We start from the raw sequence: 26613 nt of genomic DNA on the forward strand, positions 1-26613 counted from the left end.
GGGGTTTGTCCCTCCTGGGCAGATCCTGAGCTGTTCTGTGTCCCTGGGCTGCTGCTGCGGGCTCCAGCCAGTGCCAGCCCCAGGCTGTGCAGCTGAGATCCATCCAGATGCTCCCGCTGGGATCCCGTAACCATGGCGGCGTTTGCAGGGCCCAGCTTTGCTATTTGTGCTGGGGACAATGCCTGCGAGGAACAAAAGGCAGAAAAATTGGTTTAGGCTGTCAATTATACAAGGCAGGTAAGGAATCAGAAGTCAGCACTGCCTTGCATTTGGAATGARGGGCCTTCAATTGTGTTGCTATAAAAGACCTCAACAGAGCTTAAAAAAATCCTCTGTATTCATTTACTTCCGTGACCACTCATCTATCTGTCACCTTTCTCTTTGATGCTGGGAGCTGACAGCTTGAGAAGCTTTCTATGCCAGCACTGTAYTGGACACTYCWTCAATATATTGTTRGAGTTTAATTTTCCAGCCATTTCTTTTCTGATTTGTTCAAAGACTGATGGCATTGTGCATCCTCTTGTGTTTTCATTTATTTCCTCTTACATCTGCTCCCAAGCAACCTCACTTGAACTTACATGTGACCTTTGATTATAGTTAGCAGTAGAGCAATGAGATGAAAAGACCCCATGCTTTAATCTCATTATTCAATTTGCTCTTTTAGATTGAAAATCTTCCCACTTTGGTCATATTAAATCTAAAAATTAAACATGGCAATCATAATCTTACAGTAATTATCTTATATCACATAGCAATTACCAGTTTGTAAAGCCTGCATTATTGGGCAGGCTGSATTGCTTTAATTCTAGTTAACATTCTGCACTCACAAGCATTTTAACCCTCCTACACAACAAGCTTTTTTTCTTGCAACAATTCTGCATCCAGGTTCTACTTTGCAAAGACAAAATTCCCTTTGAAAGGAGGTCAGATGATAGAGCAAACCCTTGTTCATTTTTCATTGTCTGCCAGAATCGTGTGCTCATTTAAACTGAGCAAACTCATGGAAATGTCTACAGGTCCAGACATTTTGAATTGAGCACCTTCTTAACTCACTTGAAGTCCATAATACAATGTAATTTTTCATAAATCAAAGTCTGAATAATTTATACAGCTGCAAAATGAGGCCATAAAAAACCTGTGTAAAACCAAAATCTGCTTTGAATCTTTCCAATACAGAAAACTCTCCAAAGAGGTACCCTGCTTTTTGTTAAGCACTTTTTGTAGCATCATTACTATTACTAACAAAAATACTGTTTGATAGAAATTCTCCAAGATGCCATAGAGCTGCTCTGCAAAGGAAYGGTTTCAGAAAGGACATTTTAGATTTATCTGAGCTGTCAGTGGTACTGTGCACAAACAGTTAGGGCTCCAGGAGTTTTTTCTCTTTTATGGGAGCTGACAGAGTTAACTCTGTGTTTGGCTCATCTGTCCATAAGCATTCCTGAGCAGCAGAATGAGACCAGCCCAGCAGAGTATTAATCTTGTCACTAAGTCAAGGAAAGTCTGGGGCAGTCATCTCTGGATCCCTGTTCTAATTTCTGGTCCACATTCAGTACTGCTGTAATTAGATGTAATTCCTTTCTGATCTGTATCTGCCTGTACAATCTGTTTTTCAGAGCTAACTCMGGAGAATGGTGCCAGATTTTAGGTTAATAAAAAGCTCTTACACAGTCAGCAGAGAAATCTGGTGCTATTACAGCATCCTTGCAAATGTTAATAAACAGAGAGGAAAACTCAGATCTGAATAAAATGTAGGAAGAAACAGAGTCCACTCCCTGCTTTGTGGTACTTTCTTTTTCTTTGGGATGCATTCTGAAGGATGAATAAAGCTTGTCTAGCATACTTCATGGGCATCACAAATAGAGATGATACAGCTGAAAGTTAATGTTCYACATCCTTGATGGCCTCTCACTTAACAGACCAGAGAAAAATGGTTACCAAACCCCAAAACCTATAAATCAGTGCTGCAGTTCATTTATACTACAGTAAAAACAATAGAAATGTTTTAACTTCTTCAATAATCAAGCTCTTACTTGGAAAATTTCAGGAGGTATATGTCTTATTGCTGATTGCTGAAAATATGGCATCAAGCTTTCATCAAAAGCTTTTAGTTCATCCTCATTCAAACCCCCTAAAAAGACAAGCAATAGAGACAAAACTCAGTTAATGTTTTTTTACTAGATTCATTTTTAAGCTAACATAAACTTTAAGCATTTCAATAGTTTATTCCAGTTATATTCTAGTTATAGAGAGAGATGTTCTTTTTTTTGTTTTCTTTCATTATATTCCAACACTATGAATCATCTGACCTTAGCCATTGGTGTGGAATGTATTCTACCTGAGTTATTTTATCTCAGAAAAGAGAATTACAAAAATCTATAAAATCRTAAGCAGTGTTATTAGGAAATGCTTGCTCACAGTCTCTTCTGATCCAAGGTTAGGGAGCATAATCATGCAATGGGAGTTACTTCTTCACCCATTATGGTGTGGAATCAYTGCCACAGGCATCAGGGATGCTAAAATTTATGAGAGTTCAATGTGCAGTTAAAYGATAACAGGGAAACAAATCCATGAACAAAACTGTGAGTGACCTCTGGCTCAGGAAATCTCTGAGGCTCCTCTCTCTCAGCCTGGAGAAGCATCACTGCAGGCTAATCCTGCCCTTGTGCTCTTCCCTTTCCAGGCAGGATGCTCGGAGCACAGCTCCTCCCAGTACAGCCTGATTGACAAAGAGTGGCTTGGCTCTGCAATCCTGCTTGGTTTTGCCCTCCTRGATTTACCCTTTCCAGCCTAAAGGACCTCAGGCTGTGCTTGCCAAGGTCAGTTTGAGCAGATTCACAGAGCCTTATAGAGAATACCACAACTGTTCCTGACTGCTGCTGAAATTGCTGGATGACTGTGCCTGCAGGTGACTCCCCTCTGCAAGAAATGTCTTTGGCCACTCTAGAAGAATTGCCAGCCACAAGAACCTGTCTCTGAACAGCAATGCCTACAGCCACCACCATCTGGAGCCATGCTTTTGTTACCTGCTATGGTACCAATTTCCTGTAAAATGGAGCCATTCCAGCTGGTAGCAGCACCAAACACGGATTCTGYCATCTTCTTGAACTGCTTCAGAACAGAGGTGCTGCAGAACAACAGGCCAATCCGTGCAACTGCAGCACTGCAAGAGGAACAAAGCCACCATTACTGCTGCACTACAAATAGGCCTGGAATATACTTAGCCTGCTGTAAGAAAACTGTAAACCCCATTTTCAATTTAAAATACATGGATATAAATTGCATACAAACATTTAAGGTTTTGAGCAAAAGCCTGGATTTCTTGATGCACTACTTAAATGGTGCGACATAAATGGCAGAGGAGAACTACAACAGAACATGTTTTAAATAACTACTGTACACCTTCCATAACAATGACTGCTTTTCTAGAAGCATTTAAAATGTAAATGTAAAAAGGTGTACTTTAGGCTCTGAGAACCTCGATGGAACAAAAATGGCACAATAAATTTTATCAATAGAGTTACTAATAAATATTTMATTAGGTATAAAATGCAGTACCTGAATTCAGCCGTCCTTATGGATGTGATTTCTGTGGAGTTCAAAGCACAGAGGAAAGCTCCTAATCCAACTAAATCAAAACTTTTTAATGTGCTGATGGTCTGGCCAGAGTCTTCTAGAAAACCTTGTAAAATAGCTCTTGCCTACAAAAGCAGTAAGACAGTATGCATGAACAGTAAATATAATTAGTAAATACAAGTGTAAATATAATTAGTAAATATATAGTAAATATAATTGAAGAGATGGTATGGAGCATAAATCCATATCCTGAGGCTCCCCAGAGTGTGGCCATGGCCTTCAGGAGGAGCACTGTCACCACCTATATGTGACACTAAACCAGGGCGCTGTGACCCAACCACGTCCTAAGTGCAATGGTGTGAAAACACTCTGTACTTCTGCCATGTCACAAGGAAAGCCTTCACCCTCTGAAGGCAGTGAAAGAAAGAAGCATGGTGTGGGCCACAAAGCCAGAAATATGCTGCCAATTGCATATACAAGTAAAACTTTTAAATTCTTTTTATGCAAGTCCACTGACATAACTAGAAGGTACTGAAGGAAAGGAACACGGGAGGAGTGTATTTGCTAATAAAGGGTTTTGAGGGCAGTGGGTGCTGGGGTTGGGGCACATTTCCCAATCACAGTGTGATTGTTTTTAGATAACCTGGGAAGGACTGGTACTCCCACAGCAGTGTCTGCTCCAGGGCTGCTGTGAGAGCAGCTGCTGACCTCTTTACACCAGGTAATGCACAAGTGCTACAGAACACACCCATCCCCATCCCAAATAACAGGGATTGCTGTGTCTTGGCCATCTAGGATGGCCCCAGCCAGGCAGACACCAGTGCTGCCCTACCTGGCCCCTCTCACTGGGGTCACTGCTGCAGAAAAGCAGCGGGAGTAGTGTGGAGCTCTGCATTATTCCCAGGCAGTTCCAGCTTCCCAGTTCAGTCTCAAAGGGGGTGAATGCAGAGCCTTGCACTCATTCACTCCCTCCCTCACCCACCTGAGTAGGAGTCCACTCTGTTTGCTGACTGAGAGCAGAAATGGTGTCAATGGAATGCAGATCCAGCTCTTCGATTTCGGGTTCTGTCAGTGCCAGAGCGATGCGGCCCAGGGACACAATTTGGTAACTCCTCCAGTCTGGCAGTGATCCCCAAACCTTTAGAGGAGAGCCATTAATAGCTGTTAGATCATTCTAGATACACCATTAGATATATCATTAGATCATAGACTCTTCCTCCATATTCACCATTCTCAAACCCCTTGGTTTAAAAGCCCTAAAACCTGAATASTTCTCTTTGCACACAAAAGGCAGTGTTTAGGTATTGTGAAGTTTWTTTGAGGTTCTACAGAAATAATGGTCAATTCATCTAAAAATGCTGCAATTTTTATAGCTTGGACTTGGTGAASAGGAACTGCTGGAAGTGTGGCTGTAGGAGCAAAACCACTAAGAACACYACAAATGGGAATCTGTGCCTAGATCCACACTGTAATTCTGCCAAGAAAGCAGTCACTCCAGGGGACTGATTTTAAGTTGCTTTTGTGACCACTCACCCTGGCTCAGTCACTGACCAGGAAAAACAAAGCAGAGAACTGAGTAATACAGACCAAGAGCCAGTTCCTAAAGTTCTGATTTCTAGTGTGGACAGTTTAACATGCCAAGCTTAATTCTCAGCAGGGCAATCAACAGCCCCTAGTAYTGCTTGTTGATTTTTCATTTATGAAAGAAAAGTGAGAAGCAAGCAGAAAAGCAATTCAAAAGTAAAAACACTTAACTTTTTCAGCTGCCAACAGCTTAGAACTACTTGCCTGTTGACTCTAAAGCAAGGGCAGCAGTCTTCTATCACCACCTCACATTATTTTTCCAATAAACCATRGATATTCTCGTGGCAGCAGTGACATTGACATAGCACAGTTATTTCAGAACTGCATAGTTCAATAACACCAAACCAAATTACAGATTTAATTTTCCTTCACAGACAGGATAGTTACCTGCTTGGCTTTTTCCTTCAAGGCAATCAGCTGAGATCTGTTAAAACCCGAGACAGCCCCAAGAAGTTCCACATTTTTGTCAAAAGTCCCTGGGTCCATGCATTTCAGTTCCTGAACTGACCAAAAGACATTTGCTTCTGCTAATTTAATTATTTCATTTGAAGAAGGAGCTCTCGTTCCCAGGCAATCTGAAAAAAGTCAAATAGCAAGAAGATTCATCAAGGAGATGAAAAAATATATCAAAGCAATATTMTTAGTTAAGAGAGCAACAGATTGTGAAAATTAACTGCAGCTGATGTGATATTGATAAATTATTTTGTAATTAAATAATAAAAATATATATATTGTTAATGTCCCGGATATAAAACTGGAATTTGCCTAATTTACAAGAAATTGGTTATATTCTTTGTGCTCTAAAGGAGTGCATGCTAGACAAGAGCAGACATACATTTCAGAACAGTTACAATGCAGGAGGCCACAATAACACTAAAATATGGATGTGTGCAATAAAAACAAACAAATATCTTGCAAGTTTCTCTCAATTCTAATTCTGCAAAAGCATCAAAACCCAGGCAAGGGCTTGTTCTGAGCTAAAGCCACCATTTGCTGGGAGCCTTGATTCAAAAAGAGTGAAATGCAAATGTTTGGGATGACCCTGGTGGAAGTTCACCAAAAAGAGCTTCAGCTGAATAAACATCACGTTCAAACAGTGACTCCAACCCAACAGGAAAGTACCAGACAGGAGAGGTCCTTGTGCTCTGAAATGCCCTGATAGAGATATATGTCTTGAAAGACTTGCCTGACATTTAAACAAGGTGAAGACAGGAGCTGGATGTGTCAGAGAGGCACACTGCTTGTTCTTTATGTCAAGCCTGTTGTTAAAATGTCAGGATCTAGAGAGGGCTGTTCATTTACCACAGAACTGTTTGGACAGACAAACTGCCTTTACAAATCTTATTTACAGTCAGGTTYTGGCCCTATGCATTATCAAACCAGACAGTTTCCATTGTATGTTTTTACAAATCCTCATCTTTGTTGGCATAATCTACCTCTAATGTTGACAGAACGCAGAAATTAGAATCCTAATGTGGTTGTTTACTGCTCCTTCTCCTGTCACTAATTTAGGAAAACCTTATTAAATAATTATCTAAACCAAATAATCCCTACATGTCTTCAGATACGGTCATTACCAGCAAAAAAGCAGGAATTTCACAGATGCTGTGCCTCAGCTAAGCTCCCCCAGATAAATAAATTAAAGTGAGGATGGACAAAGTAGATTTGTACTTTGAAAGGAGGCAGAGGAGGGATTTATTTGCATCAAAGGAAGCTGCAATAGTGGGTAGAACACTGAAAAGATTGAATCTGTTGAGCAAACGAAAATGCTGTTCAGGTTTTTCTGTAGCAGCTGATGTTCTGCTCTCCCTYTACCTCCCTCTTGTGAAGCTGCATTGTTTCCCTTTCCCCTGCTGCAGAAGGTCAGCTTTTCTCATGGAAATAGTGCCCATCGAGACACAGTGCAGTCCCTTTCCCAAGTCATCACAACCTAAGACTTTGTGTCCTTGAAAGAAAGAATTGATTTTATCATTTATAACATACCAGATACACTAATGTGATTACAGAGGGAAATACTAATTTGATTTTTGATCTGTTGCCACTTTGCTTTTCCTTTTGCTATGCATTTAGTTTGATGAAAAACATWTATATACATTATAACATCTCAGTGCTTGTGGTGAGAAACCTGAATTCTTTCTCCAGCACTGCCACTGCTCTCTGGTAGCATCTCAGACACAACTGCCAAGTTCTGCTTTTCATGTTTCTTCTTGCCTTAAGCACCACCTTTCTTTCAATCTTGGTATAGAAATAGATGTAAGAACTCTGTTACTGGTAATTGCTACTGTCTATGAAYACAGCATTGTAAGGGACAAATTCATTCCCAGAGACAGTCATCATTCAGAGTTCCTGCTGCACAAGCAGATGGATTTCCATGGTGGCCCAGGGCTTGCTGAGAGCTTGGGCCTCTATTCTGCTAGGCAGAGAACCAGTGGGTAGATATTCAAACACAAAAGCAGACATCAAACTCCTTGAATTTGTTTGGGTCTAAATTCCCACTGGTGCTTTTCAAAAGCTTCCCCCACAGCAGGATTGTTTTCCATGGCACAGGATGGCACAGCTTACARAYTGTGCCTGGGTGAGTTTCAGATAARAGAAAGAATGGTTTTATAGTAMCAGAATATAATCAGARTATGTACCTTATAGAAACAAAATTATCTGTTTGTCACCAKAGATTCTAAAAGATTAGTTTGGTTGCTATCTAAGACACCTTTTAGAYGATTACAAACTTTGTCCATTTGGACAAAAAAAACATTGCCACCTCTGTCAGATTTAAGAACAGATCAGCCACCATATGCTCATGTCTGGCAAAGGATTAACTGTGTGCAGTCTTTTTGGCACAATGGTACTTTGTCACCTTCACAGGTTTTTAATTCAAGGTGTTTCAATTAGGCTACGAATTAAAAASAAACAAAWAAAGTAAAAATAAACAAACSCCACYAATTCAAATCATTCATCTTTTTCCTTTGTGCACTCAGAAGCATTCCAGGAAATGCCTAATTGTGCAGTCCAGTAATGAAAGTGTTTCAGTAATTAGTGCATCACACAACTCTGATGAACAGCAGAATGAAGACTCTCACTGTTTTTGCTAAAAGTCTTTAAGATACTCAATACCCCACTTCTATTGTTTGGCTTCTCAGAACGCATTCAGGGACAGAATGAGCCAAAATGTGTTTGATTTGCACCCTCCCAGCCCCGAATGCAGCCTGTGAAGGTGGCACAGGGGCAATACTGACCAGCTCTGCTGAGAGGAGAGCGACTGCTGGCAGTGCCCCTGGAGACCGACACAAACACAGCTGACAGAAGATCTTCAGCTGAAGAAACTGCTCCAGTTGTCTTTGCTATTTGTAAAACGGTATCTGGGAACTTCAGAAGGAAAGAAAGAATGAATAAGGCTTTTCTCTCCCTTTTAAAACAAACTAATTTGCAGAGAAATACTTGTACAGACTTTAGCAAAGCAGGGGTTAGAAACAGCTCAGCCTCACCCCATTGTGCACATGTTCCAGAAAAGAGTAATTGGCTGCTACTGAAAGGTCATCAGCACACATTTGAGGGGGAAAAATTAGGAACAAAGCAAATTCTGCATGATTCTCCCTCCTCTATGCCTTGTCAGCTTCTGGCAACACCTGAGCACTGCCTGATTGACACCTGTGTCCAGACCCTCCTGGAGCAATGGTTCCACCACATTAATTCRGGTACATTTCACTTGTCTTAAATTTGCCAGATAAGTGTAAGAATTAAGGATAGAAACCCAATTAAATTATGAGTAGTAACTTTGACCTGTTTGCCTTCTTTAGGCTTTTTTGACCTCTCTCCTCCACCCTGCTAGACACCTTCCTTTCCTTTGAAGCATCCTATTCTATCTGTCAATTATAAGCATTATCTCCAGTGGAAAAGCTGCTGACTGTGTTCACAYATTTCTGCTGAAGAATGAATCCCTCATTCCAGTATAGTTTACTCCTAAGTATAAAAAAATTAAGATTATATAAACGAAAGAGGGCAAAGAAACTACAAAGGGCAATGCTGAGGCCATCAGATATCATTACATGTGCTACACTGGCCCCAGGGCAAAGGGCCACATGAGTAAATGCTCATTTGATCAGTATGGTTCCATTAATAACAGGATAAGAAATSCAACTTTTATGGCTGGAAGGCAGGGGGACGGAGTAAAGAGCATTGCAAGGTGTAAAGTACTAAAAATCAGTCTGCATCACTGTAAATGCCCTTTTTTCTCCTATGTGACAATGTAAAATTGTCATTGTACAYGTGCAAATAATTGTTTATATTAACACTGCTCTCAAGAAGAAATCTCATTTAATGGACTCAAGAAGGCATGAAACATTAACAAGGGGTTCCTTGCCAAAAGAATTATTTACCCATTTTAGCATTCAGGTTACATAATTTAGACTGCATTATGACATTCCAAATCCAATTTCTAAAGTACCTTTTACAATTTTAAAATTTTTAATAAAAGCATACCTTTTCAGCAAGGACATGTAATTCTTCTTTTGACAGCAGAGCTATGAATGGTCCAACATCTAATGTTGTTTGTGCTGTCCAGTTGTTTGAGGAGCTGAAAAAATAGTTTGAAAAATTATATTAATAAAGAATRTTACAATAAAAATAATACTAAAACTTCAGTGTTTGTATGATACTTTATCATACAGGAAACACAGGTCTATGCCAATGTGATGATTCATTGTTATAAGCATCAGATTGCATTTTCTCATCTCTCTGGGCACAGGGCATTAGTGGAACTCCCAATATAATCAGAAAAACCCTTCAGATATGGTGGTGATGAAACTCTCCCTCAACAGCCAGATGTTCTTACCATCACAGTATTTGAAAAAGGAGAAATAACTATTTCTTTAAAAGAAAATGTACCATTTTCTGTCAATTCATATTGCAAMAGTAGTCTGCAAAATGGTTGTCAAAAGAGACGTAAAAACATCATCCAAATCTGACAAATGTTAGTCAATCCATTTGGTGGGTGACTTAAAAAAGCACTTGGATAAGGAATTTTGAGCCTGACAGAGCCTATAGAAGAGGGCAGTAACAAGTACATCACTAATTCACGTTCCCACAAAGTACTTTATTTGCTCCACTATGACGATGTTTAATTTGACAAATATCTTCAAAATTAGATAACATAAACTAAAGTAAAATCTTATTTAGCAGAGTGTGGCATGATTCAATAAAATTGATTGGTATTGAGATCAATGCAGGGCTGGGATCTGGTGAAAAGTGCAGCTATCCTAGCACAGGAGAATGCTGGCTAGAACTGAACAGCATCTAAGGGGATTGGGTGGGTTGAGTGACCAGCTTCAGGGAGAAGGGGTGCTGAGAAACTGTGCACCCACTGTCCCTTTTCCAATGCAAAACACTTGTAAGGCACAGTGCAAGAGACACTCTGTATACTCTTGCCAGAGAGGATGGCTTTGTTCTTTGCTTGCCTGATACCAGTGAGGTTCCAATGGCCCTCCCAACCTGAGTCTTTAGTGTCACCCAACACAATGCCCACTCTGCTGCTCTGATGCTCAAACTTTACTCCCTCTGCTTCTGCTCTGCTCTCTGCCACACCACAGGTACTTGCAGTCTTCTTTATTTGTCTTCTCACACCAGCACACTGAGTATCCCACTTGCATTTTCCCATTCTTTGCATTCCTGTGCCATTCTCTGCCTGTAATCCCTTTCTCCTGCCAGGCCAGGGAGTYAAATTGCCTGGCCCCACATCAAACATTACAATTTCTCTCCTTTTCCTCTGGGACTTAAGTCATGCAAGCTGTCCCTGGGGTTATATTTTGTTCCACAGTTATTGTGTTACACACAAGAACAGAAATGTCATTCTAGTGGGCAAGACCCCAAGCCTGGGCAAGTGACAGAAGCTTCTTTGTGCTGTTCTCACTGCAGTTCATCTGGGCAAAGCAAATGTTTGGGATTTGCATGGCATCACCACCAGCATGACCAAGGGGATGTATCCAATACCTTACCCATATAACTGAAGGAGTTTGTATTTAATTTCAGCCTTCTGCTCATGGCTGAGCTGTTGGCAAAGCTTGAATTGATGTAGGGCTGCTGCCATTGCCTTCAGGGACATTCTGCCATGCAGGAAGGCTGGAGGTAAGTGRCAGATCAGATTTCCAAGGAGGTCGACATCATATTCATCAGCAATGGAGCTGTTCTGAAACAAGAAGCATTTGCCCTGTTGGCAGAGCTAACCTTGGCTCTCCCCCTGTATCACTGAGCTGCACCACCGCTCGTTTAAACTTTAAGCAACAAAGACACAACAGTTTGCACGGGCAACTTAATCTACAATCGCTGCTGAGACTGCCTTATATTTGTTTTTTTACCAATCCAGCTGGTGATATTTCATAAGCACGTCTCAGAGCTTGCAGTATTCTTTATTCCATACTGAATCACACATRAAGAATGTGACCACCCAGCACCTGCAGAGGTGGTGCAGCTCTGTCTGGCAGCACAGCCCCTTGCAGCAAAGGGGCCCCAAGCTCTTGCTGTTAGAAGGTTGAGCTCTGAGGGGTTTCTCAAGCAGCTGCCAAAACACTGGGGATTATACAGCTGGTGCTGTGTGTAAGGACAGCAATATTACAGCTACATCAAAGAACTGGTTTCCCCTAAAAACCGCAGAGTGCTGCAGCTCCCAGACAGCCAAAGTCACAAAATCCTCCTGGTCCCACCACCTCTCCCATGGAGCTCCCTGTGCCACAGCAGCTCTGCCAGACTGGCATTGCTTGAAGCCAGGGGAACAGCTCCAGGGGCAAACTGSTCAGCTCCAGGCTGTCCTGGCCAGCAATGACACTTCATGAGTATACTTGGAAACATGCTTGGAGTCAAGGCAAATTGCTAAGGAAGCTATAAAAAGGTTTCCTTAAGCAGCAAACAATAAAATCAGAACAGTACATAAACCCCCCCAAAAGAATACAGATAGAGAGGTGCACAACTCATGCAGGTGGGAACTCTCTCCATGGTGTTTCCCCTCTGCTGACCCCCTCAGCCACACCCACCAGGCACTCCTGTACTTTYTGCAGGACAGCATCTCTTTTGTGATGGCTTGGATCCAGAAGGTCCATTCCAGTCTTCCCCAGACGTTCAAGGAAGGGGATGCACAAAGGGCCTGAAATGTACTCCAGGTACTCAGAACTGCAGGAAGAATTAAAATGGTCTCAGAATGCAAACCTGACCTTCATACACCCAAAACCATATCCATAAAATCTGTGATGACAGAAACATTTAGACAAGGTTGGACTTGAGAAATCATAAACCAGACAGGCCAGAAAAACTGCAAATAATCCTCACCTKACTACAGTCAGTGACCACTTTTGATAATTTACCATTAGTTTGAATCATCAGTTTTCTTAGGTCTGAAGAGATTATTTAAAAAGTTCTCAGAAGTTAAGATGGACTAAGATGTAACTCACGGAAGTGCCAGTAAGAGGAAGGGAGGAATGGATGMATTGGAGACTTTCCAAAACTTCCAAGCCAAACAATTAACCTAAAACCAATAAAATTTAGGATCTTAAACATCTGGCAATTTTGAGAAAGAATAAAAACATGGTTTGTTTATTGCAGCATATAAATTRACATCTRYAAGACTGTGCATATTACCTTTGGARAGCATTTTTATCTGGCTTTTTTTAGTTTTCTTTTTGTAGACATCAGAGATGAAACATCCTATATTTGGGGACATGAAGCATTTGTATGTTTTTGAAACTTCCATGAATTTCCAGATTACTCATGAATTAACAAGTCAGGACTGTAGGAATTTCTTGCAATTTGTAAGTGACAAATGAAATGGTCAAAATGAAGTATMAGAACAGACAAAGTCACACATAAAAGATTTAAATAAAATATGCTAACAGACAAGTTGAGACATACAGGATACTGAAAAAAAACAACCAAAAAAACCAAACACCTAATAGAATGAACCAAATTCTAATTTACCTAATTTGTATATGGGTTGTATGTTTATGTACGTAAAATCTTTTCTTTTTTTACCTGATATGGAGAAAGCAGATGGAGATTCATTTCAAAGAATTTAAAATTGTTTAAAAATATATCTGTGCCCATAYTTTCAATGAGTTGACAAGTTACTCCTTTCACAAGCTGTCCTGTGCTGAATAGAAAAGCAAATTTCAATCTTTTGAATATTTAAACAGGATCTAGTCCTTACTCCTCACAGCCCCATCCTAAAATTTAGYTTCTTCACCTTTCTTTCCCATTTCTTGTAATTAAAAGGCTCTTGAAAATAAAAATGCAAACAAAATGAAAAATATCAACTAAGCCTTGAAACAGCCAAACCTCTGCAATGCTTTGATCCTGATTTCSGATTTGGAAACCCTTTTTAAGGAGAAGGGTGAATTATCCTGTGGTATCAAGGAATTAATAAACATAAGATAATACAAAATRACCACATATTGTTTACCTCAAAATTGCTCTCATCAAAAAACTAGCCTTAAACCCCATTTCAAAAGAGATATAATCCATACCTTAGAAGGTCAACAGGATAGCTTTCCTTAGACAGAACTTCATACAGATACAAAGCCTGAAATTAAACCCACCATAACTAAAGTTAACATCAGTTAATCCAGTTGTAAGGTACAGTAACTACTGCAAGGTTTTTGTACTCTCCACTCTCTTATGCACTCTAAAGGTATTCTATGATCCAGCCAAAAGGTTTGGCATCCAGTGCTGAATGTTTTCCTCACAAGACATCACTGACTGGCATCAYAGGATGTTTTCAAACCTGCACATGGCCCACAACCACTGAAAAACTTTGGGCTGAARGGATCTCTGGAGATCATCTGCYCCAACCTTTCATCTCTCTGGACAGAAAGATTGTACATGCAAATGTCCAACATACAGTACTGGAAAGAGAAAATTTACCAGGCAGAAACCAGAGGGCTAAAATTCAGCATATTGGTGCTTCCTTTTCCACGGATTGCCTCATAATGCTGCCTGAATTCTCAATGCCCTTTGGTGTTTATGTTGAGATATAACTGGGGCAGTTCCTTCYTTTTACCTGTGTTTCTTYAACATAAATATATGACASCACTTYTCCAGTTCTYCCATCACRCTAAATTGCAGTGGAATGGCAACCRTGTAATAATTTTTACCTGGCTTCTTCTTAGTTCTTTTTCTTTCAGCATTGAAGAATCATATCCAGTATGCTTCCATAAACCAGAAAGAGATACTTCTTTAAAGAAAGCTCCTTGGATATCTTTGACTGATGAAGAAAAATCTCCAGATGCAGCTATCTAAAAAGAGGAACACAGAAATACATGGCATTTCAGAACTGATGCTTAGATTTACAGGATTTGCCCTTCTTTCTACTCCATGTGATACTTCTGTTAAGAGGATAAAGGAAAAACATGACAGTATTAAAAACACAACGGAGATAAGCAAGAGAGAGCCTTCAATAGAGACTGGTGTTCAGAAAAAAAGCTGTAGAAACTTAAAGCTTGAGCTAAAGGACACATCTTGGTTTAATTCATGTTCTGGAGAGCAGGTTATTGTGCTCCTGTGCAGAGAGAACTCACCACACACTGCAGTTCATCCTCACCTTCCTGAGGATGCCTTGCTGCTGTGCAGGAGACAAGTCAGCCAGGAACTGGGACATTGTCCCTYGAACAATCTGAGCCAGCTCCCTGGGGTTCATGCTGTGCAGGGTCTCAGTGCCAATTCCTGTCACCAACGCGCCCATTTGGCTCACGTTATAGAATGACAAAACCTGCAGGGAGAGCAGCACAAGCAAACAGGAAGTTTGCTGCCTTATTTAAAATCAAATGTCAATAAATAAATMAATCAAAACTATTCTTGTTAAATACTTAATACATTTCTTGCCTGGGAATGCACTTTCTGTGTCTGCCCATGGAACAAATGTGTGAAAGTTCTCAGAAGCTCCTTTTTCTGAAATTTCAACAAGTACCTGATTCCTTCCATTACAGCATATTTGAATATACAGCCTGGGGTCTCTGATCATGCAAATTCTGCTTASGGCAGTCACACAGACAAAATAATACCTACAACTGCCAAATCAAAATATTCATTCTCTCTGTTACCAGAGAATTACTTTGGGACGTACAATCCTGGGTGGTTTTATTTGATGTAAACACATTTTTCAGACCACTAACTAAATGGAATTCTTGTACTAAACTTCTCAAAATCTACAAAATTCTTGTACTAAACTTCTCAAAATCTATTGTTGAGAAAAAGCCATTTCACTTTTAAAAACAGGAGGTAGGAGAGCTGTTACCAGAGGTACCTTTTCATAGGAGAGATATTTACTGGATAAAATCATAACTTGGCTCTTTGCCCACCCAGACACTTGGTTTAATGTTGCAATAGCRTTATGCACTGCTTCAGGTGACAGAGATTGCAGCTGACTTGAAGTTAGTCCAACCACAGCATCTGACAGAGATCCAAGGGTATCATTCAATGTCTGGTTTTGCACTGCAATGTTCAGGAGTTGTGATTTGAGCTAAATCAAACAAAAAGAGCAGATGGGAAATAAAAAATTGCCAAGAACCAATTTCCATTACCACCCAAAACATTAACTGGAATCTCTGGAATAGGCATTGGCAAATATTCACACACTTCATAAAATTTCAAAAATAGAACCACAGTTGTGAAAGGAATATGGAACAGGAATATGAAAGAGAATGAGTAAAGAATAAGCCTCAAAATGGGCTTCTATTCTTTGTATTCTCAATAACTATTTTCCCGTATTTCTTAAATCCCAGTAATTTTTCACTCATTTCTTTATTTGAGAAGAAAATCCCTCCTTCTCTGTTGACAGGATYATGTTAGGCAAGAAGAACAAGTGTTGTACCCACCTCATGAACCTCAGCCTGGAAACCTCTCAGTTGATTGCATTTAATCATTTGATGAAGCAGAGCCCGGGCCACAGCTGCATCCATCTGTTCCAGGTCATCATAAAAGCAAACCAGCAAACCCAGCCTACAGAGAAGAAATACATTAACTCCCTTCTGACACAAAAGGTGGCACTGCTGGGAAATGGAAACACAGCTTGGCACCTTCTCCTTGTGATCACAGCTTGAGCCATTTTTGTTTGTCACGAGTGCCTTAACCTGCAATCTTTAAAAYTTAGCCTGAAACTGGGCTATGAGAACATGCACTGGCCTTTGTATTCAGCTGAATTCTACCTGCATTGCTGGTACTTGAAAATTTTCCTGTCCTGGTTCCATTTGTCCATGGCTGGATTGTCCCAGTTAATGACTCCAATTCTCTTGGCAGAAAAATCTTGAAAATGATGGAGGACTGTTACTAATTCTCTAGAAGTGGCTGGCTGAGGTCTTACCTGGTTGGGCTGGATGTTTTGAACTCTAAATCCTGCTTGAATTTCACATGCAACACAACCCATTTGTGTTCCAGAGCAGCAACCGAGCATGACAAGGCCTCTTTATCATTTTGTGTTTAAACAAAGGCTGCTGTATTTCACATCAAACACGGGACTGGCCAGTGGATGGAGCCCTGTCCAGTTGAACACTGCTTGGARAAAGCACCCTGAGGTTCACTGCCCAGTTGTGCCAGCACAGCAGTCTGCAGGGCAGGATGCTGAACTCAGCTCATTTTCCTTCACAGTACCCATGCCCAGCTTTCCTGCTACAGTCACTGGGTTTTAGCAGTTCAGTGAGGCAGGCGCAGGCACAGTCTGGGCAATAATGTCCAGATGTGAATCAAATCAACAGTGGACAATGCTGCAGCACTACCACAAACTCAGTCCAATTCTGCAGCACAGAAAGGCTTTGAGTTCCTCTAGGCCCTCAACCTGCCAGTGATAAAACACTGCTTCAGCAGCACATCTGAATTCATGGCAGATCATCAAACCAACATACAAATCAAAGAAACATCTATAAAAGCATTTTTATAACAAATAATTACATTCTGATGCATTATTGCATAGCCTCCAAGAGCTCTTCATCTCCTTTGGGATTAGCAGAAATGAGTAACACTACTTCTTAAAAGTAAAAGTGCATTTAAATCAACAGTATGGTTAAAATGAGTAACATAAACTAAGTGTGTCGTAAAAATGGAATACATTAAGGATTATGGAGCATGACATTTCTCTCATCTGTGAGAATGTGGCAGCTCTTGTGAGTGACAAAATAATTCAAGATTTCTGACATTGAAATTTAGAGCGTGGGCATAACTCTTCTCTGGCTTACTCCTCCGACAATGAGCAATGCTTCATGGAAGTCAGCGAGCTCACTGCAGTAATGACAGGAGCTCTGAAGCCATAAAGCATATTCTCCATTAGTTTAGAACTCTAAGGTATCCCCAAGGAGACTACAAATAATTTCAGACAGCATTGTCTTGGGACTAAATACATCCATTGATATGACAGYGTAAACGTAAATGTGGAGTGCAGAGCTTTCTGACGCTCGCTGTGTATTTATGAGTAACTGCAGTTTATTTAGGTTTTTTATTATTGTTAAAGTTAGTTCAGTGCAGATTTGACAGCCCTGAAAATTCAGTTTCCTGCTTTCACACCTAACATTCCACCTTTAAGCGTGGCTCATCTCTACCCTGCAGGACAAAGGAGGCAGCAGGGCAGGCTTTACACCGCGTTGCTTTGTGGCTTTTCTGGTGACACCCACATCAATGAAAACCCACCTGCAGTCCTGGCTGGCAGGAGCTGAGATTTCCTCCCTCATTCCTAACTGTAACATGATTTCCACCAAACACCTCCATGTTCTGTGATTCAAGCAGCCAAGACAACTCATGTCCTGCTGTCCCAGTTTCTTTTACTGCTCTACAATGTGGTGGAGCTCTGCCTGGCTCCCCACACACTGCTGCAGTTTTCTTATGAATGCTACAGGTATCTCCTCACTGTGGAGCAGGAGACAAAGCATTAGCTAATTAGGCACACCTCCAGAAATTCATTCAGTAGCAATTCTTCACTGTTGCTAAACAGGACTGTATTTCATCCTAGATTTTTTTTCTGGAATGAAAAAGCTGTGCTGTGTTATCCATTTCCATTTTCTCCTTACTTATTCATCCATCCATCCATCCATCCCATAAAAGAAAAAGAAAAGCAGCCTTGCCTGTAGATAGTGGAAGTGTTCCTCATATCAAATCCTGACGAGTTTATCCTTTCCAGGAGAGCCTGAGCAAGCTCTGGTGTGATATCGTACACCRTGTCCAACTGCTTTGTTGCGTTGTCGTAGCTAATGAACAGTCTGATCTGACCAGCACAAACAAACAAAACCATCATCAGCACTGCCAAACAATGACATCCTCTGAAGTGTATTCTGACACTCCAAATTAATTCACCCTATTYGTGTTATAGGGAAAGGAAGATTTGGATAAAACACTATTTTTGAAGGCAAAGCTGGGTGAGTGATTTCAATGATTCTGTGCCGCGCAATCATATCATTTGAGGGTCTTTTGTCATTGGTCCCTTTCATTAGAAGTCTGACACATACATAATTATGTATTATTGTCAGGTACTTTAAAATTAAAAATATAGAAAAATACATTTATATTTTCCCTTTATATTTAATTAAAACATATAAAGTTATTTTCCATGTTTAACTTTGCATTTGTGTTCACACTGTTTGTAGCTGACATCACTTAGCAATGACCTATCCGATCACACTTTGTTACTTACTTCTTTGAGACTAATTTTCAGAATTTCTTCTAATGGCAGATGGACCATGTATCTTCCCAAAATCCATAAGCTTTCCGCACTGACCCAAGARGTTGATTCATTGAACTCTGTTTTGYACAAATAAATACTCATTACAATGTTAAGAAAGTAATTACTTTTCAAATATATKGTACTCAATATACTGTTATTGGTAAATAAGAAAAAAAAACCTGCAAATCAGAAAAATCCTTAGAAGAGAGAGACAGGTTCCCTCCACTTGCTAAATTTTAGCACCACACTCTTATGAGCCCATAAATTCTTTTATGAAAATGAAATAGTGTTCCAAATGTCTCAAGTTTTCTCCTATGAAAACAATGGATGTTTTATGTTGTCGAGATAGAGAATAGATAAAGCGTGGGACAGAAAAAAWTTAACCAAAAGTATTAAATATGGAGCAGTATTTTAAAAATACCTTTGCTAATCAATTGCATTATTTAAGAACATCAGGAAGGCATGATACTTTATATATCTTATATATTATTATTGATGATGCCAGTTATTTTAGCAATATGCAACAGCAATAACAGAGAAAATGAAAAACTGTTCAAATACCTACATGGAAATGGGCTGACAAAATTACAAAACACTGCGTAACAGTTAAAAAATGGCATTCATTTAGTAACATTCTCCCAAGGATTGGAAATGAAATCAAGATCCAAATATCCCTGAGAAAAATCGTATTTATGGACTGAATGGGTACTCTGAGCCACCAAGACTTTTCTCTAGGGTGCTGTGATTTGGATGGCTCAGTGTGTGACATCTCTGAACACATTCCTTGGCAGTGCTGACACTCACAACTCAGTTAAAATAAAATCATCAGTGCACTTTGAAGAGTTTCCAGTGTCGGAAAAAAACCCAGCTTGCATCTATCAGAAGCTGAAGGACTCTATTAAGGGATTTTTTTGAAAACACAGATCTAAGCTCCTTAACTGAGACAAGAGGATGCTCCCAGCAGACCTGTCAGCTGACTGAGTCAGTGCCACGTGCAGTAGAACCTCTACAACATCCTGCATTTCTTTTGTGTTTTTAAACAATGCAGTGGATAATATATCCTGAGCCAGAGCTGTGTTTCTTGCCTTAACAGGAGTTCAGAAATGAACAACACTCTTTGGCAGAGCACCTGGCCACTGTATCCTATTTCAGTCTAAGAAAAAGYACAGAGAGAAAAAACTGGAGTGCTAAAAAAAGACTTTGTGCAGAACAGAAGAAGAGTCCAATGGTTGGACYTGAGGATCTTGGAGGCCTTTTCCAGCCTTAACAATAGCATGATTCTATTCTGTAAGTGCAAGCACCTTTGGAGAACTATTTGTCAWGAGTAACAAATGCATTATATTTACTGTGTTCTAAAGAAAAAGTACTCCAGACTGCTATTTGAAACAGACCTGTTAAACTGGGGACACAATTCAATGCAATGGACAGGCCTTTTGCTGAGTGCTTTTCTCTTACGATAAGCAGGAAGAAAACACTTTAACATACCACTCATATTGGAAGATTTCTGCAGAATCTGCTTCATCCAGCCATACAGAGCTCTCTGAGTGCTTGCTGAGGTTCTGTCATAGAGGTCCTTGAATARTGATGATCTAAGTGATTCAAGGGCATGTTAGTTCACTAATGAGTTAACCATTCTTTTTTTTTTTTTTTAATGACACACATGACTTTAGATTTTAGAAACAGCAACAGAGAAGCAGAAAGCTGTATCTGGAAAGCAGACTGAGACCATGCAGCAACCTCCTTTTAAATAACAAGTAAATCCAACAGTATTACTTGTGTTTGAAAAATAAATGGCTTACAAGTTTCTGAAAGCATCCYCCAGCAGAAGGTTTGGGAGGCTCCCAACGACATCAGGTTGGAGATAGTTGACTGCTGACACACGCAGAACCTGACTCAGGATATCCACACAGTCCAGAGCACTCAGAGCCAGGAAACATTTATCCAGTGTWACAAGGAACAAGGTCCTGTTCACTCCTGGGCTTTGAAAAATTCTCTCTCTGGTCTTGTCCCAATCGAGAATAATATTTCCCATTTGCTGCAAGCAACAAWGTGTTAAAGCAAAAATTCTGATTAATTCAATATATTGTTCATTTTGAGGCCTGACAGAGAGCACTTTACAAAGAATATAATGCTGTTCYCATGAAAAACAGCTTCAAAACACAGTCTGTCCCTTTCCATTTACCTAAACCATGACACCAGCTTTTGCTTTTCACACGTGTAAAGTCACTTACCAGATGCTCCTTTTTGCTATTGAAGAGGTACTTCATTGCAGTTTGGAACTGCTGCTGATCAAGCTGCTGAAATTCAGACAGCAGTTGCCTAGGCTGGTATAAAAGGTTCTTCAGGTAACTCTTTATGGACATCTGAAATACAGAAAAATATGTGTAATACATATAAAACTTGTACTATTGGACTAGGGGTATCTTTTACTTCCTGAAAATCTGTGCTGAAGGACAACCAAGTGCTTAGCTCTGTATTGTCTGTGCTGTCAATGATCAAAATAATTATTCACACAAACTAAAAACAAAAATAATCTCAATGCATTCTGAAAGACAGTAATTTTCAAATCCTATTCTTGGCTTCATGAACAAGTCCTCTCGAGGGAGCTTTTCAACAAAGATGCCTCAGTTTCTCACTTCATAAAACAAGAGTAATAAAGCTTTTCTGCTTCACACAGCAGAGCTGTGAAAATGAAACTTTCAAAGAGCTAAAAAAAAACCCTAAAAAAAAATCTGGTACTGTGTGCATATTACTTAAAAAAGGGAAGGAAATGTGCAATTAAATGGGARGAAAGGTCTGTACCAGGTCATAAGCCAATCAAACTGCATTACCAGTTAACAATCTCATGCCTGTTTTGAAAAATTTAAGGGGAATCGTGACATTGGAACAGAAATAAATGTGAGGCTCATTAGTAGCAGAGCAGAATAAAACCCCTCCTAATTCCTGACACAATTATTTCAGAATTGGTTTGGAATTTGAGTTGCAATTGTTCTTTGCTGCCTTTGCTTAACTTGCATTGCCACCACCAAATATTAACACAGCTCCTTTATGCCTCGGGGGTCAGCCTGCTGAGGGCCTCAGGCTGCCAATAAAGCTGACAAAGGGGAGGAGCAGTGACAGGGAAATGTAGGTGAGGGTGAGGGTGACAGTGACACGGAGCTTGGGACAGGGTTCAAGCACTGGGGAGCTCTGGGAATGCCCGAGGCTCAGGATGGCACTTTTGACACTTCCCAGTGTCAGAGTGTGTGTGCAGGGACGAGGGAGGGGCTCAGGTTTGATGAGCTGGGTACAGCCTCACTTAGAGTCCATCATCACTAAACCACAGCAGCAGGAGGAAAAACACTCCTCCCTGCATCACTGCCACATCGACAATTTACAAAAACAGCCTTCAGAGGAGCTTTACAAGGTGGAGGCATTTTCTCTGGAGCTTCTCATTCCATAAGGAGCAGTGTGAGCTACAGCCAATCAAAATTTGGGAGAAACTTGTCATTTTCTGGAGAAACAGCAAGTATATACACTCAAGTCAGAAACAATGAGACTGAAAGTCCTAACTCCTGCTTTCCATCACAGGAAAAGCAAAACAGTTCATTATTATTATTTCTGCCTTGCATACTCCTGCAAGCTTAGGGGAGACAGACAACCTATTCCTGTTTCCTATTTAGCTGCTACCCTACAGATGTATTTATTATCTCTGTCATTGACCACCTAGCTTTTGGTTACAGAGTTAGATTGGGTTTTCTAATACCTTTTCAAATAAAAATTTTCATGTGCATTTTAAACGTCACAAACCTGGAGGCTGCTAGGAGTAAACATAACTTCCTGGGCATGAAAATATGCCATGACTTTTGTAAGCAGATCTGCTGTCCAGACATTAGAGCTGTAACAGAAAAAAACCCCAAAAAACTAAAAAAACAGGGCCAAAAATGCCAATAAAATAATATAACAAGTTAAATAGCAGATTACAAGAGTAAAAAAGGAAAAAAAAAGAAACAAACAGTGCTGCTAACACCACAAGACAAGTGTTGAGCTTTTAGGCCTAACCAGAGTAATAGCTGATGTATTTAATGCAATGAAAATATATGGTTCCATGGGGAATGGAACTAATTAGTTATGCTTTTTTTCCATCTAATTCCACAACCACCCACAATAATCTCAATTTTCCAAGGTGTTGCCATTAGTGCCATCTCCAGGCATGTGCTCCTGGCACCCCATTATGCCTGTTCTGATCTGTGTRCAGTACTTTTCCTCAGCAGAGTCATTAATTTCACTGTGTCTTCTTTACACAGCCACTGCTTTTCTCAAAATATGTAGGAGTGAAATGGCCTTTGAGGCTTATACTGATCTTTCCAATTTAGGAAAAATTAGCAAATCATTCCAAAGTCACCAGGAGCTGSAGGATGGGGGATGGAGTGGGACTGAAGGAAGGAGGTGGACAGAAAGCTGGAACTGCACCCAATTTCCCTGAGAAGCCATTCTGAAAAGTGATCAAWGTTGATTATAAAACTTCTGAAAACTGAGGAGGTATTTATTCTCAGCCTCATTCTATAATTTTTTTTTTKCTTTTTCATGACAAACAGGTTTTTTTCCATGTTACCAGGAAATGCTCCTCCCAGGAGACCTAAATCCAARTAATCATATGTGCCAATTTCATTCTATCCATAATGTTCCAGTTTCTGTGGAAATGAAACAGGTAACATCTGAAGTGCAACATAATATGGAAAAATCAAGGTGGTGAGAGTAATACRTTACCTTTGAAAATTAAGTATATCTAGGAGGGCTGCACGTGAAAAATGGAACATAAAAAGTTATGGTGAGATACTGAGTTTTAATTCCTTTTTGMAGTGTAAGTCAGAACAACTGTGTACATTACCATTCAGGTATTTCCCAGTTATTACTTCTTCCTAAGGAAAAAAATTATAAATATATGTAAAAAATTATTATTTTTAGATTACAATGTAAAATGTTAGTAGAGAGATCAAATAAAAATACTAACCACAGCTTTGTGTAACAATGGAGGCAAATCTGTAAAAGATTATCCCGTTACTAGAAGTTAATGTTTTATCATTAAATTGTGTCACACAAAAATACATTTATTGTATGCAGTGATTTCATATACAATTCATTTGCAAACATTTAATGCAGTTTTGATTAAATTTCTTTACAGGAAAACAATGGGCGGGAAAAAGACTATTAAATAATAATCAGTCTTGGTGAAACTTTGTGGTATAACTCCATGACATCAAGACAGCAGAGACCATGGTCTCAGTTACTAAACAGTACCTAATTTATTACACACAGCTTTTTCCATCCCTCAAAATACAAAATACACCCTTCAAACAGGAGTTCTGGTCTTACCTTCAGAGTTCTGACTGAGCGTAATCTCAGCATGATTCATTGATATCAACAAGAAGCACATCTTCAAAAGTCTGGACATTTCTTCTGGTGTTTATTAGAATAAAATRATACTTGGATTCAAAAGGAAAATAAAAAGAACAGAGTCAAAAGGCAAYACTCACCCCAAACTTTCACAGCTATAAATCAGAGACAGCCTATGTTGTGGARTACAGATAGAGATCAGGACAATCTAAAACTGCTCGCTCCCAAGTTTTTAATTTAGATCTTTTTCTAGGATAGAGATACACTTTATGCAAGCACAAGTCCACCAAGTGTGCATGTGCAGCCAGATTTATCTCCCTCTAGCAAGGGCTCATTTAATTTTCTTCCTTGTAGCACCATTCATTTACTAAGTTACACTGCACCTAAATATTACCTCAATGCAGTTTTGTTAAAACAGGCAAACAAATCCTTTTAAAATCAGATAAAAAGAAGAGAAATAGAGGGAGTGAAAAGGAAATTATAAATCCACACTGCAGAGAGGATTTTGTGCCCCTGCACCCTCAGYCTGAGAGTCACCACCCCCACAGGTAAAACAATTCATTAATCTGAGCTATTAGATGATGCCTTGATCCTCAGATTGCAGCTTCTTACACTGGGATTAGTCCCTGACTTGCCTCTGACCATAAGGAGACTTTGTTAGGTTTTCTCTCCCTTTCCATCATTTCAAAGGTTTATTTGCAACACACTGAATTTCTGCATTTCTTTTTGTTGCTGAATTTGGATCTGTGCTCGCTCTCTCTTTTTTTCCCCCGAAGTTCTCTGCCACAGCTTGAATTACAGATCCAAACACTTGATAAATATGACACCGGTTTTGGACTGTTTAATCTCATGTACCAAGGTACTCTTATCAAAACGTCTTTCAACAAGCCTTCAGCAATTCTTCAGTCTACTGCAAATACTAAACTCCTGTCCAAACTATACTCCAACTGACAGATAATGAAAAATTTAAACATTAGACTTTAAGAAGCTATCACCTCTGTCCTGTTCTTACACACACTGAAACACATTTCAGCAACTCTTTTGGGAGCACCACAGTAAATGTCTCCCATTCAGATGTATCTGGTTTCCTAGACAATGAACTTACTTGTGTTTGTTTCTGCCTGTGCCCTAATAATTTTGCGGTAAATTCTGATTACTCTGCATAGGTTAACTCATCCTTCCAATGTCAGTCCTGATTTGTTTATTCAAATTCATTCACTTTGATAAGGCAGTGCATTTTAATTAAAGCATGCTAACTTAATATATAATGAGATTAAATGCTACGGAAAGTGCTTTTTCATCCTGACTAACTCAAGCGGACAATCAGCAGGTGCACAAAAAAGTCTSCTGCGAAACTGCCCTGCTTGGTAGTACAATCTGCAGGATTAAGTATTTAATTTTTTCAGAAAACTAGGTCTGTTTGCTGTTCACAGCAGCTTTCAGACAGTCCAAATCACACTGGGGATCTCCTGCAGATCCCATCCAGCATTTCCCCAGGGGATCTTTCCTGGCACATGCTGTGATCAGATCTCTGAAAAGTCACCCTTGCAGAACTCCCCACTCATGAGGGAGCTCCCACATCGCCTTCTCCCCTCACTCCCCAAACAGCCMCGTACAGAAATTCGAGACATTTTATCACTCACTCCATGCAGTCGCTGCCTTATCTGAAGCTTGATAACCAGCGAGCCGATCTCACAATCACCAGTCTTGCTGAKAAGTCCTGGCACAGCCGGTGCCCACCTTCCCCCTGGCACCCGGGCTCTGAGGGAGCAGTGAGTGAACCCGCAGTGGGCCGGGGCTGGGAAGGGAGAGAGGGCAGGAGCAGAGAAGGAAAACCAGGAGTTCAGAACACTTTACCTGCCCGTGGCGTGGGCGTCTCCTCCCCTGCACTGAGGGAGCGGGGCGGCTCCAGCCCGGGACCCGGGCCAGCCCCTGAGGCTGAGGGGCAGCGGGGCGGTGCTGGCCCAGCGGCACCGGGAAAGGCTCCTCACCCAGCGCTGAGGGCGAGGGGCTCTCAGAACACGACAAGGGGATATTCTGTCCCGAGATGAACACAGCCCACCAAGCTGTGAGGGGAAACGCCGGGACACGGGCCAGCACTGCCCTGCTGCGCCTCAGTGCCCGGCGGCACCGGCCCTCAGCGAGGGCGGGAAAAGCTCCTCACCCAGCGCTGAGGGCGAGGGGCTCCCAGAGCACGAGAAGGGAATATTCCGTCCCGAGATGAACAGAGCTCACCAAGCTGTGAGGAGCTCCCAGAGATCGAGAAGGGGATATTCCGTACCGAGATGAACAGAGCTCACCAAGCTGTGAGGAGCTCCCAGAGATCGAGAAGGGGATATTCCGTACCGAGATGAACAGAGCTCACCAAGCTGTGAGGAGCTCCCAGAGATCGAGAAGGGAAT

General features: G+C 40.6%; 1 protein-coding gene across 1 annotated transcript in view; it reads right to left on the reverse strand.

Moving 5' to 3' along the window:
- OTOA (otoancorin) overlaps positions 1-25946 on the reverse strand; it is a 27788-nt gene extending 1842 nt beyond the window's left edge. Inside the window, exons 1-28 of the mRNA XM_057380779.1 lie at positions 25855-25946; positions 24191-24300; positions 23829-23857; positions 23706-23736; positions 23585-23612; positions 22625-22712; positions 21067-21198; positions 20635-20870; positions 20321-20424; positions 18806-18912; positions 18240-18379; positions 16008-16131; positions 15437-15652; positions 14735-14902; positions 14289-14429; positions 13662-13717; positions 13171-13288; positions 12594-12667; positions 12180-12315; positions 11148-11338; positions 9637-9730; positions 8394-8523; positions 5548-5735; positions 4559-4714; positions 3559-3701; positions 3027-3163; positions 2034-2131; positions 1-182 (exon numbers count right to left, since the gene is read on the reverse strand). The exon at positions 1-182 is cut by the window's left edge and continues 5 nt beyond it. Coding sequence (XP_057236762.1) covers positions 1-182; positions 2034-2131; positions 3027-3163; positions 3559-3701; positions 4559-4714; positions 5548-5735; positions 8394-8523; positions 9637-9730; positions 11148-11338; positions 12180-12315; positions 12594-12667; positions 13171-13288; positions 13662-13717; positions 14289-14429; positions 14735-14902; positions 15437-15652; positions 16008-16131; positions 18240-18379; positions 18806-18912; positions 20321-20424; positions 20635-20870; positions 21067-21198; positions 22625-22712; positions 23585-23612; positions 23706-23736; positions 23829-23857; positions 24191-24269 — 3326 coding nt within the window. The 5' untranslated portion in view covers positions 24270-24300; positions 25855-25946. The remainder of the gene's footprint in view (positions 183-2033; positions 2132-3026; positions 3164-3558; positions 3702-4558; positions 4715-5547; positions 5736-8393; positions 8524-9636; positions 9731-11147; positions 11339-12179; positions 12316-12593; positions 12668-13170; positions 13289-13661; positions 13718-14288; positions 14430-14734; positions 14903-15436; positions 15653-16007; positions 16132-18239; positions 18380-18805; positions 18913-20320; positions 20425-20634; positions 20871-21066; positions 21199-22624; positions 22713-23584; positions 23613-23705; positions 23737-23828; positions 23858-24190; positions 24301-25854) is intronic.
- Positions 25947-26613: the final 667 nt, after the last annotated feature.

The sequence above is a fragment of the Malurus melanocephalus genome, unplaced genomic scaffold (assembly GCF_030028575.1).
Source record: "Malurus melanocephalus ecotype Western Australia unplaced genomic scaffold, MMel_1.1 scaffold_471, whole genome shotgun sequence".
NCBI lineage: Eukaryota > Metazoa > Chordata > Aves > Passeriformes > Maluridae > Malurus > Malurus melanocephalus.